We start from the raw sequence: 15,568 nt of genomic DNA, 5'->3' as shown, positions 1-15,568 counted from the left end.
TTTTCATCAGTGTGGCATTCGCGGATTGCGGTCTTTTGTTTTGTTTCTCATTTGGCGTGAACTTCAGCTATGCATTTTGGTAATGCTTCTCATTCAGTGCAGAGTTCAGGATTGCCTGTTGGTGTGTCGCAGGTTAATACGGCGAAAGGTTTTCATCATGTTTGTTACTTGAAGTTGCTCATAAAATTCCGCCTTTTCATTTCACATTTTGGGAGATACATTATTTCTGCTGTGGAATTCTACTCTTGAGGCACAAGGACGACACACAACTATTTAATTTTATTCACATTTCTGCCTTTATTCTGTTTACATCTGCTTTTTTTTTTTTTTCTTTACAAGAGGTCAAGATCAAGGTGACGGGTCGATTTACCCCATTAAAGTTTTTGTTTGCATTGTACAGATACCGTAGATGCAGTTTTCATGTATTTGTTTATTTATTTATTATTTTTATCACATTTCTGCCTTTATTCTGTTTTCATCTACATCTTTTTTAGCATTTACAAGAGGTCAAGATCAAGATGACGGGTCGATTTACCACATTAAATTTATTTTTTGCATTCTATAGGTACCATAGATGCAGTTATTTATACGTTTATTTATTTTGTTTATTTATTTTTCCTTTATTTTCTCTTTTATGAGAGGTCTAGGTCAGGATCACGGGTCGATTTACCCTAGTACAGTTTTGTTTACAAAGGAGAGATATCAAGGATGCAGTTGTGTATTTATATTATTTATTTATTTCATGATTTATTTATTTCTTGATTCGCGCCTTTCGTGTGGTTACAGGAATAAAATGATAATTATGAACGTATTAACAGTAGTGATAATAATACTTTTAATGAATAAAATAATATTAATAATAATAATAATAACAAATCCATTAACATCATGATAATTATTGATGCCCTTAGAATTTATAATATTTCCAAGTTCAGTTATTTATTTATTTTTGTTCTTTTTCCTACAGCGCTCGTCAGCCATTTGTCTCAATTGCCGAAGATGAGATGAAGGATCCGCTTCTGTGGGTTTTTCTTGGTTTTTATTATTGGTTTTTTAATGGTTTTTCCCCCCCTTTGCGTTATGGCTTTGATTCCCTTCATAACAACGAAGTGCTTTGTGGTTTTTAATTGGTTTTATTTCCTCGCGCTTTATGGCTTTATTTTCCACCAATAACGGAAAGGGTTGCAGGTTTTTTTTTTATTGGTTTATTAAACATTAAATTGGATGGTTTTTAATGGCTTTTTTATTCCCTATTAATGAAGAAAGTTGTTGGTTTTGTCGCCCTTATTAATGAAGAAATGTGTTGGTTTTTTCCCCCCTAATTAATGAAAGAAGGTGATGGTTTTTCCCCTTTTGAATAAAGGTGTTGGTTTTCTTCCTTTATTAATGAAGAAGGTTGTTTGTTTTTTCTCCCTGATTAACTTAAATAGGTGTTGGTTTTCCTCCCTTATTAATGAAGAAAGTTATTTGGTTTTCCCCTTTAATTAATGAAGAAAGCTGTTTGGTTTCCCTCTTTTATTAATGAAGAAGGTTGTTTGGTTTCCTCTTTTTAATTAATGGAAAAAAGGTGGTGGTTTTCCTCCTTTATTAATGCAGAAAGTCATTTGCTTTTCTCCTTTATTAATGAAGTAAATAGTTTGGTTTTTCCCCTTAAACATTGAAGAAAGTTGTTTGATTTTTCCCCCTGATTAATGAAAAAAGGTGTTGGTTTTCCTCCTTTATTAATGAAGAAAGGTATTTGGTTTCCTCCTTTATTAATGAAGAAAGTTATTTTGTTTTCCTCCTTTATTAATGAAGAAAGTTATTTGGTTTTCCTCCTTTATTAATGAAGAAAGTTATTTGGTTTTCCTCCTTTATTAATGAAGAAAGTTATTTGGTTTTCCTCCTTTATTAATGAAGAAAGTTATTTGGTTTTCCTCCTTTATTAATGAAGAAAGTTATTTGGTTTTCCTCCTTTATTAATGAAGAAAGTTATTTGGTTTTCCTCCTTTATTAATGAAGAAAGTTATTTGGTTTTCCCCATTTATTAATGAAGAAAGTTGTTTGGTTTTCCTCCTTTATTAATGAAGAAAGTTATTTGGTTTTCCTCCTTTATTAATGAAGAAAGTTGTTTGGTTTTCCTCCTTTATTAATGAAAAAAGGTGTTGGTTTTCCTCCTTTATTAATGATGAGAGCTGTTTGGTTTTCTCCTTTATTAATGGAGAAAGTTATGCGCTTGTCCCCTTTTAATTAAAAAAGAAAGTTATTTGGTTTTCCCCATTTATTAATGAAGAAAGTTGTTTGGTTTTCCTCCTTTATTAATTTATTTGGTTTTCTCCTTTATTAATGAAGAAAGTTGTTTGGTTTTCCTCCTTTATTAATGAAAAAGGTGTTGGTTTTCCTCCTTTATTAATGATGAGAGCTGTTTGGTTTTCTCCTTTATTAATGGAGAAAGTTATGCGCTTGTCCCCTTTTAATTAAAAAAGAAAGTTATTTGGTTTCCCCATTCATCAATGAAGAAAGTTTAGTTTCCCCATTTATTAATGAAGAAAGTCGTTTTTTTTCCCATTTATTAATGAAGAAAGTTATTTGGTTTTCCTCCTTTATTAATGAAGAAAGTTATTTGGTTTTCCTCCTTTATTAATGAAGAAAGTTATTTGGTTTTCCTCCTTTATTAATGAAGAAAGTTATTTGGTCCTTTATTAATGAAGAAAGTTATTTGGTTTTCCTCCTTTATTAATGAAGAAAGTTGTTTGGTTTTCCTCCTTTATTAATGAAAAAGGTGTTGGTTTTCCTCCTTTATTAATGATGAGAGCTGTTTGGTTTTCTCCTTTATTAATGGAGAAAGTTATGCGCTTGTCCCTTTTAATTAAAAAGAAAGTTATTTGGTTTTCCCCATTTATTAATGAAGAAAGTTGTTTGGTTTTCCTCCTTTATTAATGAAGAAAGTTATTTGGTTTTCCTCCTTTATTAATGAAGAAAGTTGTTTGGTTTTCCTCCTTTATTAATGAAAAAAAGGTGTTGGTTTTCCTCCTTTATTAATGATGAGCTGTTTGGTTTTCTCCTTTATTAATGGATCCTTGTCCCCTTTTAATTAAAAAAGAAAGTTATTTGTTTTCCCCATTTATTAATGAAGAAAGTTGTTTGGTTTTCCTCCTTTATTAATGAAAAAGGTGTTGGTTTTCCTCCTTTATTAATGATGAGAGCTGTTTGGTTTTCTCCTTTATTAATGGAGAAAGTTATGCGCTTGTCCCTTTTAATTAAAAAGAAAGTTATTTGGTTTTTCCCATTTATTAATGAAGAAAGTTGTTTGTTTTCCTCCTTTATTAATGAAAAAGGTGTTGGTTTTCCTCCTTTATTAATGATGAGAGCTGTTTGGTTTTCTCCTTTATTAATGGAGAAAGTTATGCGCTTGTCCCCTTTTAATTAAAAAAGAAAGTTATTTGGTTTTCCCCATTTATTAATGAAGAAAGTTGTTTGGTTTTCCTCCTTTATTAATGAAAAAAGGTGTTGGTTTTCCTCCTTTATTAATGAAGAGAGCTGTTTGGTTTTCTCCTTTATTAATGGAGAAAGTTATGCGCTTGTCCCCTTTTAATTAAAAAAGAAAGTTATTTGGTTTCCCCATTTACCAATGAAGAAAGTTTAGTTTCCCCATTTATTAATGAAGAAAGTCGTTTGGTTTTCCCCATGTATTGATGAAGAAAGTCGTTTGGTATTCTTCAAGTTTACCGATAGTTCGTGTGTTTTTTTTTTATTTATTTTTTTTTTTTTGATTGGTCATAAATTTTAGTTTCCTGTAAGAGAAGACTATTGTGCCGGCTTTGTCTGTCCGTCCGCACTTGTTCTGTCCGCCCTCAAATCTAAAAACTACCGAGGCTAGAGGGCTGCAAATTGGTATGTTGATCATCCACCCTCCAATCGCCAAACATACCAAATTGCAGCCCTCTAGCCTCAGTAGTTTTTATTTTATTGAAGGTTAAAGTTAGCCATGACCGTGCATCTTGCAGCGATTATAGGACAGGTCACCTAAAGATTCACGGGCCGCGGCTCATACAGCATTGGTTTATTTTTGACACGCTTAGCTGCTGTTCAGAAAACTCTATTCCTTCGGCGCATTTTTTACTTGTTTTTTTTTTCTTGTTGTGAATAGGTTTTCGCTTAACAAGTTCTATTGGTTTATTGAACTTTTCTCCCTTTCTGTTTATTTATTGGAACTTCGGAAGTTCAGGCGAAGATGCAATGCATTTCTACCCTAATACTAATCTTATTGCATTTTAATACAATTTTATATACTTATTGATTATATTTTTTCTTTTTTAATAAGTGGTATCTCTTCTTTCTGTAATTCCCTTTACTTCCTCTTACTTCTTCCTAAACTTCTTCCTAAACTTCTTCCTAATGAACACCTTAATATTCTTTGGAAACTTGAATTTCAAGTCAGTGACCCCTTTGGTGTGCTTGTTCCATACGAATAGGACTCATCTTCTGAATAATAATAATAATAATAATAATAATAATAATAATAATAATAATAATAATATTTGAATGTTTGTTGATTTTGTGGTTATTAAATGGGTTTGAAATTTAAAGACGTCTGATCTTGCCACATGTTTGAGGGAAGGCTGTGTGTCTTTATTAATTTTTTGCGTTTTTTATGTTATATAACAGGTTGGTTGGTATTGTCTGTTCGTATGTTTTCTGGTATTTTTCTTTTTTGTTTCTGAATTAAATAATATTTGTGTTCTTTGTTCATGTTCTTTATTGAAGTTATTGTTGGATTGTTTTCTGTCTGTAATGTCGCGTTTTATTTTGTGTTCTCTCTCTCTCTCTCTCTCTCTCTCTCTCTCTCTCTCTCTCTCTCTCTCTCTCAGTGATGGTTATAATTCATATTTTGCCAGCATACTTTATGATATCATTATTATTTTATTGTTCATTGTTCCTTCTCTTTCCAACTAGTTCTTGAGAGTTTTTTGTGTGTTTTTATTTTTCTGAAGCTTTGTGTGTGCATTTTTCGGGTTGAAATCTTGTGAGTTGTTGGTTTGCGTGTGTTATGATACATAATAATGACGTGTTTTTCTCCCTCGAGTGTGTTTTTCTTTGGCGAGTGGACAGAAATTTATACTGCTTGTGAGTTTTATTCTGGTGGGGTGTAACTGCCGAGTGTTTTTTTTTTTTCGGGCGTTTGCTTGGCGTCAGTGGCGGGTTTTATTTCGCTGCAATAATACTGACGTGTTTTAGTGCTCGTGAGTTTTTTAAGCTTTCATTTGACTTGTAAGAATTCAGCTTACGAGTTCTGCTTATTTTTCTTAATGCCATTATTTTGTTATTAATTTTTTACTGATAATTCAGTGTGTTTTTATAATGACTCTTTCATTGCTAAATTGATCATGCTCTAAGGCGAGTTTTCAAGGGCGAGTTTTTATTCTGTGTGGTATATATATATATATATATATATATATATATATATATATATATATATATATATATATATATATATAAACAGGATGGTATCTAACGGTTATACTGAAGATTTTATTCAACAAAAGTTACAAGTTTTCAAGGACTCAACTGTCCCCATCGTCTGGTAGCCGGACAATGAAAGCCTGTAACTTTAGTTGAATACAACCTACGTCTTATATATATGTGTGTGCGTGTTTGTGTGTGTTCAGCCCCTTGCAAGGTGAGTTGCCTCTTCCGTCGGCCGCGGCCGAAAAACAGAGATGACGCCAATGAATGTGCATCATCCGGGCCTGTATATTTGTGATGGTCAGCAGCTCTGCGTATGTGGACATTCGTAACATTCATATATTCAGGCGTAACTACCTCTCGCACCGAATGTATATTCAGTATGTGTAGTGTATATTTAATGATGCTCTTAGGATGTTAACGTATGTCTGTTTGTCCGGCATTTGTCCGTGATGGGGCCACGTGAAATGGTTATATTATCTAGTTATGCAAGAGGGCTTTGAAGGTACATCCACTCTCTCTCTCTCTCTCTCTCTCTCTCTCTCTCTCTCTCTCTCTCTCTCTCTTTCCAACTTTTCCTCCATCACCATAACTCCTGGAAAGATCTGATGGTGCCATATGGTGTGTTATGGTATGTGTCTGTATAAGAGGTGGGGAGGGTAGGTGTGTGTGGGTGGGGTTGGGGGCGGGGGGGTGAATGGTAGGATTCAATCCCTAGGGACGAATTAAATGAGTGTGGTCCAAAGATTTCGTCGGAGCCCCTTTTCTTATTTACGAGTACAGCCTTTGTATGTGTGTGTGTTTGTACGTGTGTGTGTGTGTGTGTTTGTACGTGTGTGTGTGTATGTTGTTTATGGAGCCAAGTTTTTCCCAGAACTTATACTGGCAACATTAACTTGTAGTCTTTCAGTTAAGAGAGAAAAGTGTAGGCACATTCCGTAAATACTTGACATTGCTCTTAATGTAATTTGTTTGACTTCGCTGTGGCTTTATGTACACTTTTTATTTTCTGTCGAGACAGGGGACGTTTTGGTGTCCACCCGACTCGTTGTTGCTTGGGTAATGAATTAGATTGTAATATATTACAGTAATATTAACTGGAATTATTTATTAGAATCGTAGAGGTATGCATTGAAATATGGCAATAGATGAAAGCAACGATGGATTATTATGTGTCTAGTTTTGTACCGGTATATATGTGTCAAGTTCGCAATATAGTATGATAGTCGGAGAGAGAGAGAGAGAGAGAGAGAGAGAGAGAGAGAGAGAGAGAGAGAGAGTGTTAGTGTTTCTATGCATTACGGAAAGAGATAAACAGTGACGGATGGCCTTTGTGAATGCGGAAGAGAATGGAGAAAGCGTTGGAGGTTGTGTTCGTGTGTTTGTGTATATTTGTCTGAGAGAGAGAGAGAGAGAGAGAGAGAGAGAGATTAGGAAGGAAATGTGCGGTGTGTGTATGCGTCTGTGTCTGTTTGAGTTTGAGAGAGGGAAATTAGAAAAGGAATAGAGTTTGAGAGAGAGAGAGAGAGAGAGAGAGAAAAATTAGGAAAGGAACGTGCCATATGTATCTGTGTACGAGTATATGTTTGAGAGAGAGAGAGAGAGAGAGAGTGAGTGAGTGAGAGAGAAATTATGAAAGAAATGTGCCATATGTGTCTGCGTGCGTGTATATGTTTGAAAGAGAGAGAGAAGGGACCACGGAAACAAATTTGGGCAGTAAAAAACATCAAAAACCTGCTGCCCTGTTTCATTCGGACCAGCCAAAAGATAAGCGACGCTTAGGGGAGAAGAGGGGGAAGGGGAATGAGGAGGAGGGGAGCATAGGGGAGGAGGAGGAGGAGGAGGAGGAGGAGGAGGAGGAGGGGTGGGGAAGAATTTAATAAAGTTTTGCTGGTCGCGTGAACATGTGTATGTGACGAAGAAGTGGAGAGGTGCCTGACTATTCTTTTACAGAAGGTGGGGTAGGGAGGGAAGGGGTGGCCGTGTTTTTGGATATGGATAGTTTTGGGGGGGATGGCGTAGTAGTACCCCTAAGGTAGAATTCTTCTAGAATGAAGGACCGAGTTCTTTGGAGGGGCGACGGACCCTGATATAAAGAAGTTGCGACTAATACCAGATGTCAGAACGGAAAGACACAAGGTACGAGGCACTGGGATGAAATTGAATTTTTCCCCGCGCGGTCTGTGTTCTGTGTTCTTGCTCCCCGTCTGTGAGGTCTGTGAGGTCTGTGAGGAGGGGAAGGGGAGAAAGTATGTGCTTGCATGCTTTAAAAATTGGTAGGTGACGTTGAAATATACTCGCGTTGGTGATTCTGTCAAGTGCGTGAGTATGTGAGACCAAGATTCTGAATCATACCGAAACATAGTCAGTTTTTCCTATGGCGGAAATTTTTGCATTAAAAAAATGGTAAAATTCTGTTCAGGTGGTTTTGTGACCTTGCTGACAGACAGCCTGACCTACCTATGACCTGCCACTGCGGGCCTCACCAAACCAAAACCAGTCGTGAAAATAATAATATGACATAATTGTTTGTTAAGAAATACTCTCAAACCGTGCGCCTACGTCAACTTCTTGTTAACTTAAAGAAATGCGATAGGATTGTAGTTGTTTGGAAGAATATATGTGTATGTGTGTGTAATATATGCATTGTACATATATGTACATACATACGTAATACTCAAAAATATTTAGATGCCAACGTTACCATACCTGACCTAATTTTGCAATTCATTTGTAGGTTTAGCTCGCATCTCTTACATAAGATATTTCTCCACACATATATTTTGAGACTTTTCAGACGCTGAATAAATAAAAAAAAGAGGAATAAAAAGGGAGAAAGAAAGAGTTTGGAGGCTACGGGCCAGTGGGAGTTGGATGAGAGAGAGAGAGAGAGAGAGAGAGAGAGAGAGAGAGAGAGAGAGAGAGAGAGAGAGGAGGAGTCCTGGATATATTCCTGTCATGTCTGTCCGCTTTCGAGGGTTTTCGCGGGGCAGTTGACTTTCTTCTTTGTTTCCATATTTTCTAAGGGATATATTTTTTTTGGGGGGGTGTGGGGGGCTTTTTTTCGTAATTTCATACTTTATGTTCTTTTTTATGCTTTATTTTTCTGTCGTTCGATTTTTTTTTATGCTTGTTTTTCTGGTGTAAGGTGGGACTTTTGGCAGTTAAAATTTTATTATTTATATTTTTGTTTTTATTTTCTTTTATATATATATATATATATATATATATATATATATATATATATATATATATATATATATATATATTGGTCCTTTCAATATAGACATGGCCCCTTTTGGATTCCCAAAAAGGACGGAGTGATGTAGCGTTTTCTTTAAAACGCATTGTATTGTGCCTTTGTTGTCCCATGAGCAGGGGCTTGAACCCGAATAAAATGAATTACGGATGACCACCACCTTTAGAAGGAAAGAGGGACATTGTTAAAATATGTATATATATACAGTATATACATTGTTTTTTGAGTGTGTGTATGTATAAAGAGAGAGTGAGAGAATGTGTTACTCTAAGCAACAGAGTGAGTAATCTTAGTTTATTGCCTTCATAACAGTCAGATTTCCATTAGCTAAAACGTCCTTTCTTTTTGCCATTGCAATTAGAGGTAAAAAATGGTACATTAACTTTATATATATATATATATATATATATATATATATATATATATATATATATATATATATATATATATATATATATTTAATTACATATTTATGTATGCAGAGCTTAACTTTGTTTGATCAGTATCAGTATATATCTTTATATATGTGAGAAAATATATAAAAAAATCTTATTTTTATTTTACAGTCAGCGATATTAAGAAACCCGCCACAATGAGGAGGTATGGCAGTTTAAACAATAAATCAGCGTCCTTCCATTTCAATCTATTTCAATTCGCTCAAAAGACAGTTTCTCTTTTCAGCATAATCAAGTGTCATGTTGCTGTGAACGCAATCCGTGTCTGTTATTGTTATTTGGCTATTACTGTTTTAATGTTAAACTTAAAATGTTTCTCCCGAAATGTTTTCGTTCAAAATGCTTACGTAGTCAGTGTTTTAGAAGGCTTCCTTAGCGAACGCTTTGCGGTTGTGACACGGAGGAGCGTTTTTCGTTTTAGAAACGTTTTTGTCTCTTAGAAGGGTTAGGAAAATGTTGTTCTCTAGAATGTCTCTGAAAACTTTTTTCTGTGGAAAGTTTCTGGAAACGGTTTTCTCCAGACCGGTTCAGAAGGCTGTTTCTCTGGAACGCTTCTGAAATTTTCTGAAAACGTTTTTCTCTTGAGCATTTGAGAAAGCTTTATCTATGGAACGTTTCTGAAATATTTTCATCTGGAAAGTTTCAGAAAATGTTTTTTTTATGTAACGTTTCAGAAAACTTTTATCTGGAATACTTCTGGCAATATTTTTCTCTGGAATGTTTCAGAAAACTGTTCTCGAACATTTCAGAAAACGTTTTTCTCTGGAACGTTTCAGAAAACATTTCTCGAACATTTCAGAAAACGTTTTTCTCTGGAGCATTTCAGAAAACATTTTTCGGACATTCCGGTAAACTTTTTTCTCTGGAACGTTTCAGAAAACATTACTCTCCTGAACATTTCCTGGAAACTTTTTCTCTGGAACGTTTCAAAAAAACTTTTTCTCCAGAACGTTTCAAAAAATCTTTTTTCTTCAGAACGTTTCTGGAAACGTCTTCTCTGGAACTTGTCAGAAAACATTTTTCTTCAGAACGTTTCTGGAAACTTTTTCTCTGGAATATGTCAAAACTTTTCTCCAGAACGTTTCTGGAAACTACTACTCTGGAACTTGTCAGAAAACATTTTTCGCCAGAACGTTTCTGGAAATTTCTTCTCTGGAACTTGTCAGAAAACTTTTTCTCCAGAACGTTTCTGGAAACTTTTTCACTTGAACATGTTATAGAACTTTTCTCCAGAACGTTTCTGGAAACCTTTTCTCTGGAACATGTCATAAAACTTTTTTCTCCAGAACGTTTCTGGAAACTTCTTCTCTGGAACTTGTCAGAAAACATTTTTCGCCGGAACGTTTCTGGAAACCTTTTCTCTGGAACATGTCAGAAAACTTTTTTTCTCCAGAACGTTTCTGGAAACTTCTTCTCTGGAACTTGTCAGAAAACATTTTTCGCCAGAACGTTTCTGGAAACTTTTTCTCTGGAACGTGTCAGAAAACTTTTTTCTTCAGAACGTTTCTGGAAACTTATTCTCTGGAATGTGTCATAAAACTTTTTTCTCCAGAACGTTTCTGGAAACCTTCTCTGGAACTTGTCAGAAAACATTTTTCTTCAGAACATTTCTGGAAACTTTTTCTCTGGAATATGTCAAAACTTTTCTCCAGAACGTTTCTGGAAACTACTTTTCTGGAACTTGTCAGAAAACATTTTTCGCCAGAACGTTTCTGGAAATTTTTTCTCTGGAACTTGTCAGAAAACTTTTTCTCCAGAACGTTTCTGGAAACTTTTCACTTGAACATGTTATAGAACTTTTCTCCAGAACGTTTCTGGAAACCTTTTCTCTGGAACATGTCATAAAACTTTTTTCTCCAGAACGTTTCTGGAAACTTCTTCTCTGGAACTTGTCAGAAAACATTTTTCGCCAGAATGTTTCTGGAAACTTTTTCTCTGGAACGTGTCACAAAACTTTTTTCTCCAGAACGTTTCTGGAAACTTTTTCTCTGTAACATTTCAGAAAGCTTTTTTCTCCAGAACGTCTTTGGAAACTTATTTTCTGGAACGTTTTAGAAAACTTTTCTCCAGAACATTTCTGGAAACATTCTCTGGAACATTTCAGAAAACATTTTTCTCCAGAACGTTTCTGGAAACTATTTCTCTGGAACGTGTCATAAAAGTTTTTTCTCCAGAACGTTTCTGGAAACTTTATCTATGGACCGTTTCTGAAAACGTTTTTCTTCACATCGTTCTAATGACAACTTCAGTTTGATTTTCTCAAAGATATTTACGGTTCTATTCTTTACAAGAGTCCCTTTAGGACGTCATTGGTAAATTTTTTATAATAATATTCTTTTAATTGCTTTTTAAAAAAAATTTTCTTGTAAAATTTAAAAATATTTCAAGGACAATAATTTACAATATTTAAGTATATACTCTCGCAAGTTTTTCTGTCTGGCTTTATAAAAACGCTTTTTTCAAGCTCTGAGAACATTGTAGACTCCTCTCAAAATGTTTACAAACGTTTCTCTCAGCTGTGTTCGAGAACTTTCTCAAGAACTTTCTCGCAGAACGATTACCAACGCTTCTCCCGATATCGTTTTAAAACATTCCTGTCAGAACTTTTTCGGTCGTTTCAAGAAGTTCCAAAAACGTCTGCGAGCAATTCTCTGAACAGTGTTGTAGATCTTCGAATGCTTTTTTCCTGAGCAACGCTTTTGGACATTTTTTCCAAAAAGTTTTCCAAGAATTTCTCTGAACAGTGTTTTAGGACATATATATGGCATTTTTGGGAAGACGGCTTTAAAATTCTGATTCAGGAACGTGGTAAATTGAAGTATAATCTGAGCCTATCCGCGTCTTCCACTCCAGTGCCATCAGGACTTGGGGGTTAAATTTGGCTCTTCTTGTTCAGGGTAAGAAGGGAAAGTCCTCCCCAGATGCTGGACCTAAGCCCTGGGGAGAAGGGAAAGAATATGGCTGGGTTATTACCAAAACTTGCAACAAACCCTTATTGCCTATTGCAAGCTGCACCAGAAGCATCTGACAAGAACATTTTTGCAAGGAAGGTGTCATTGAAGACATGCAACAAATCTAGGTGGCTTAGTGCAAGCTGCAGTGAGTATTAATAAAATTTAGCTTCTGTAAAAGAGCAAACATTTTTCTTTAGAGACGTTTTAGTTTTCTGTAAAAGAACACTATTGTGCCGGCTTTGTCTGTCCGTCCGCACTTTTTCTGTCCGCCCTCAGATCTTAAAAACTACTGAGGCTAGAGGGCTGCAAATTGGTATGTTTATCATCCACCCTCCAATCGTTAACATACCAAATTGCAGCCCTCTAGCCTCCTTAGTAGTTTTTATTTTATTTCAGGTTAAAGTTAGCCATGATCCTGCGTCTGGCAACGATATAGGATAGGCCACCACCAAGCCATGGTTAAAGTTTCATGGACGGCGGCTCATACAGCATTATACCGAGACCACCGAAAGATAGATCTATTTCCGGTGGCCTTGATTATTATACGCTGTAGCGGCTGTGCAGAAAACTCGATTGTGCCGAAGAAACTTCGGCGCATTTTCCACTTGTTTATTAAGATCTCTGGAATTCCATAAAAAAAAAAAAAAGTTTCCTCAGACTCGGTCTTTTGAAATGGAACTCTCGCGTCATTTCACTTCTTATTCACGGCTTATTTCCCCTTTCATTCCTTATTTCATAAGTCCTGGGGTGGGGGTGGGGGGGGTTGGCTTGAAGGTTTTACTGCGGAGTAGGCCCACTCTGTTAGTCAAGCATAGTTTTTTTTTTTTTTTTTTTGTCCATGTAGGACCTTTCTTAAAGTTTTTCGTCCATTTAGGACTTTTTTCATAGTTTTTCGTCCATTTAGGACATTTTTTAAAGTTTTTCGTCCATTAGGACCTTTTTTAATATTAGATTGATAATCATTTCTGTAAAAAAAAAGTTGGGGGAAAATGTTTTGTATATCTATTGAAAAGTGGGCACATTCTGTATTTGTTGAAACTTAAAAATATAAAATTAGTTTACATAATTAAAGCAATGTATATTGTTGTTTTAATTAAAACTAGGAAGGCACAAATACAGGTACGTTATAATAAGAATATTATTATCCATTTTGATATCATTGAAAACTGGGAATAATTCGATTTATGTAAAAATGATATCAAGGCTTTTCAAGCGAGTCTGAAAATCTCGTTTATTTAAGCTGGTCATAAAGTAGGAATATATTGAGCAAACGAAAAACGTATTGTTCATCCACACCTGACCGTCTAAGGCAGCCAACAGCACCAATATAGACGCTAAAAAAAATGACAAAAGGAATAAATAAGCGTAAGAAAAGGAAGACTGCGGAAGCAGAACTTAAAATAATTTCACGACGGAAAACCTCACAAGAGGAGGCTGGCTAAAAATAATAAGGACAACAATTAACAGCCAGCTCTTGCGAGGAGCTGAAACATATTTTTTTTCTTTTAGTTGTATCTGCCTAGAGAGAGAGAGGGGGTGGGAGTCTAGTAGTGGGAGGTGGGTGGTGAGGGGGAGGGGCAAAGGTAGGAGGAGGTATGAGGCAGAAGGAGAGCGAGTGTTGACCTCTGAAGCCCCCAACTTTTTTTTTAACTTTTTATTTTTTCCAACTCTGGAAATAAAATTTACACCAGGAAGTATTGTGGAAGTCCTCCCTACCTCCCTCCCTACCCCTTTCCTTGTTGCCGCCTCCATTTTTGCACTCCTCCCTCTCTTCCTTCCTTCTCTCTCTGGGGCCCCCCTTCCTCAACCCGTCTTGTACTGGAACCCTGAAACAACAAACAAACAGCAAACATAAGTAGACCCTCTTTTATACAGGTCTTACAAACACGCCTCCTTCCACTCGACTTCCCGGAGAATGACTTGTTCTGACGTTGCCGACCCTCCATTTTTGCAAGGTCTCTCTCTCATGATCGGTGCTGAATTATGATTCTCTCTCTTCTCAAGTTCTGTTTTCGTCTTCTCTCGGCTCTCTCTCTGCCTCTGGGCTGCTCGTACGTGGGGATCGCTCGGTGCATGTCTCCTGGCTGCCGTGGGGAGGAGAAAGGTTTCTTGCGTTGCTGGACGAATTTCAGCTTTCGTAATTTGTCAGAAGTCACTTTTCTTGCTACTGGTTATACGGTCCTCTTGTTTTCAGGAAATTTTTGAATTCGATGTAAAAATGAAAAGAATGTCCGCTGATTTGTAACACTCTTGTAATAGATGATTGCGTTTCAGGGCCGTTATTGTTTTGAGGGCGCGTTCGTCTTTTTTAGTATGAAATTGCCCTTTTAGAAAGAGCTCTATGCAATATGTCATTCATGAAAGAATGTCCATTGTCGACGAGGGTTTTACGTTATTATTATTATTATTATTATTATTATTATTATTATTATTATTATTATTATTCAGGAGATGAGCCCTATTCATATGGAACAAGCCCACGCAGGGGCCATTGATTTGAAATTCAAACTTCCAAAGAATGTGGTGTTCATTAGGAGGAAGTAACAGAAGGTAATGGGGAATAAAGGAAAAAATAAATTAAATTAATAAATAGAAAAAAATGTAAATTATTGAAATACATGGAGAATTGTAATAGGGTAGTAATAATCTTCAAAAACACAGCAGTTTCGAGCTGCTCTTGAGGTAAATAAAAAAAAAAACAAAACAAATACGTATAGATACGAAAGACGAAAACAGTATAAAGGAAAAATAAAAGTGAAAATGAATATACAGTAAGTACCAACGACACAGAGGTAACTTAAGTCACACCAAACTGGCCATCTAAACTTTTTAAAATAAGAGTAATAATAAATATAAGCAAATAAAAAATGCGCCGAAGTCTCTTCGACGCAGTCGAGTTTTCTATACAGCGTATAATCAAGGCCACCGAAAATAGATCTATCTTTCGGTGGTCTCGGTATAATGCTGTATGAGCGCGGCCCATGAAACTTTAACCACGACCTGGTGGTGGCCTTTCCTATATCGCTGCCTGGCGCACGATTATGGCTACCGTTAACCTTAAATAGAATAAAAACTACTGAGGCTAGAGGGCTGTAAATTGGTATGTTTGATGATTAGAGGGTGGATCATCAGCCCTCTAGCCTCAGTAGTTTTTCAGATCTGAGGACGAACAGAAAAAAGTGCTGTACAGAAAACTCGATTGCGCTGAAGAAACTTCGGCGCAGTTTTTACTTGTGTTTATTTGTAACTGCTTATAATAGACTGCAATTCACAGCCAGTTTCACTCGATCTGGAATCAGTTACGTAAAGTTGATCAAATAGATTTCCTTCTCGAAGGCCCAGATAATTTCTTCCGAGAACTTCGTAGACTCGGAATGACTCCCAATTCTGGCTGGAGGGTCAGTTACAAGAATTCTCCCCTCTCCCCAACTCTCTCCCCCCACCACCAACACTTT

General features: G+C 35.9%; 1 protein-coding gene across 23 annotated transcripts in view; it reads left to right on the top strand.

Moving 5' to 3' along the window:
- Positions 1-15,568, top strand: part of Hk (Hyperkinetic) — a 489,203-nt gene that overhangs the window by 394,398 nt on the left and 79,237 nt on the right. For 10 of the 23 annotated variants that reach the window (XR_010850478.1, XR_010850481.1, XR_010850477.1 and 7 more), the window contains one exon: positions 968-1,021. The exons of the other annotated variants lie outside the window; for them this stretch is intronic. Coding sequence is in view for 4 of the 10 variants with exons in the window: in XM_067088601.1 (XP_066944702.1) it covers positions 968-1,021 (54 nt within the window). In the remaining 6 variants the exon portion in view is untranslated. The remainder of the gene's footprint in view (positions 1-967; positions 1,022-15,568) is intronic. 23 annotated transcript variants of the gene reach the window in all.

Source organism: Macrobrachium rosenbergii, chromosome 45, assembly GCF_040412425.1.
Source record: "Macrobrachium rosenbergii isolate ZJJX-2024 chromosome 45, ASM4041242v1, whole genome shotgun sequence".
Lineage (NCBI taxonomy): Eukaryota > Metazoa > Arthropoda > Malacostraca > Decapoda > Palaemonidae > Macrobrachium > Macrobrachium rosenbergii.
Note: the sequence above shows the minus strand (reverse complement) of the source record. Positions and strands in the feature narration are given on the sequence as shown.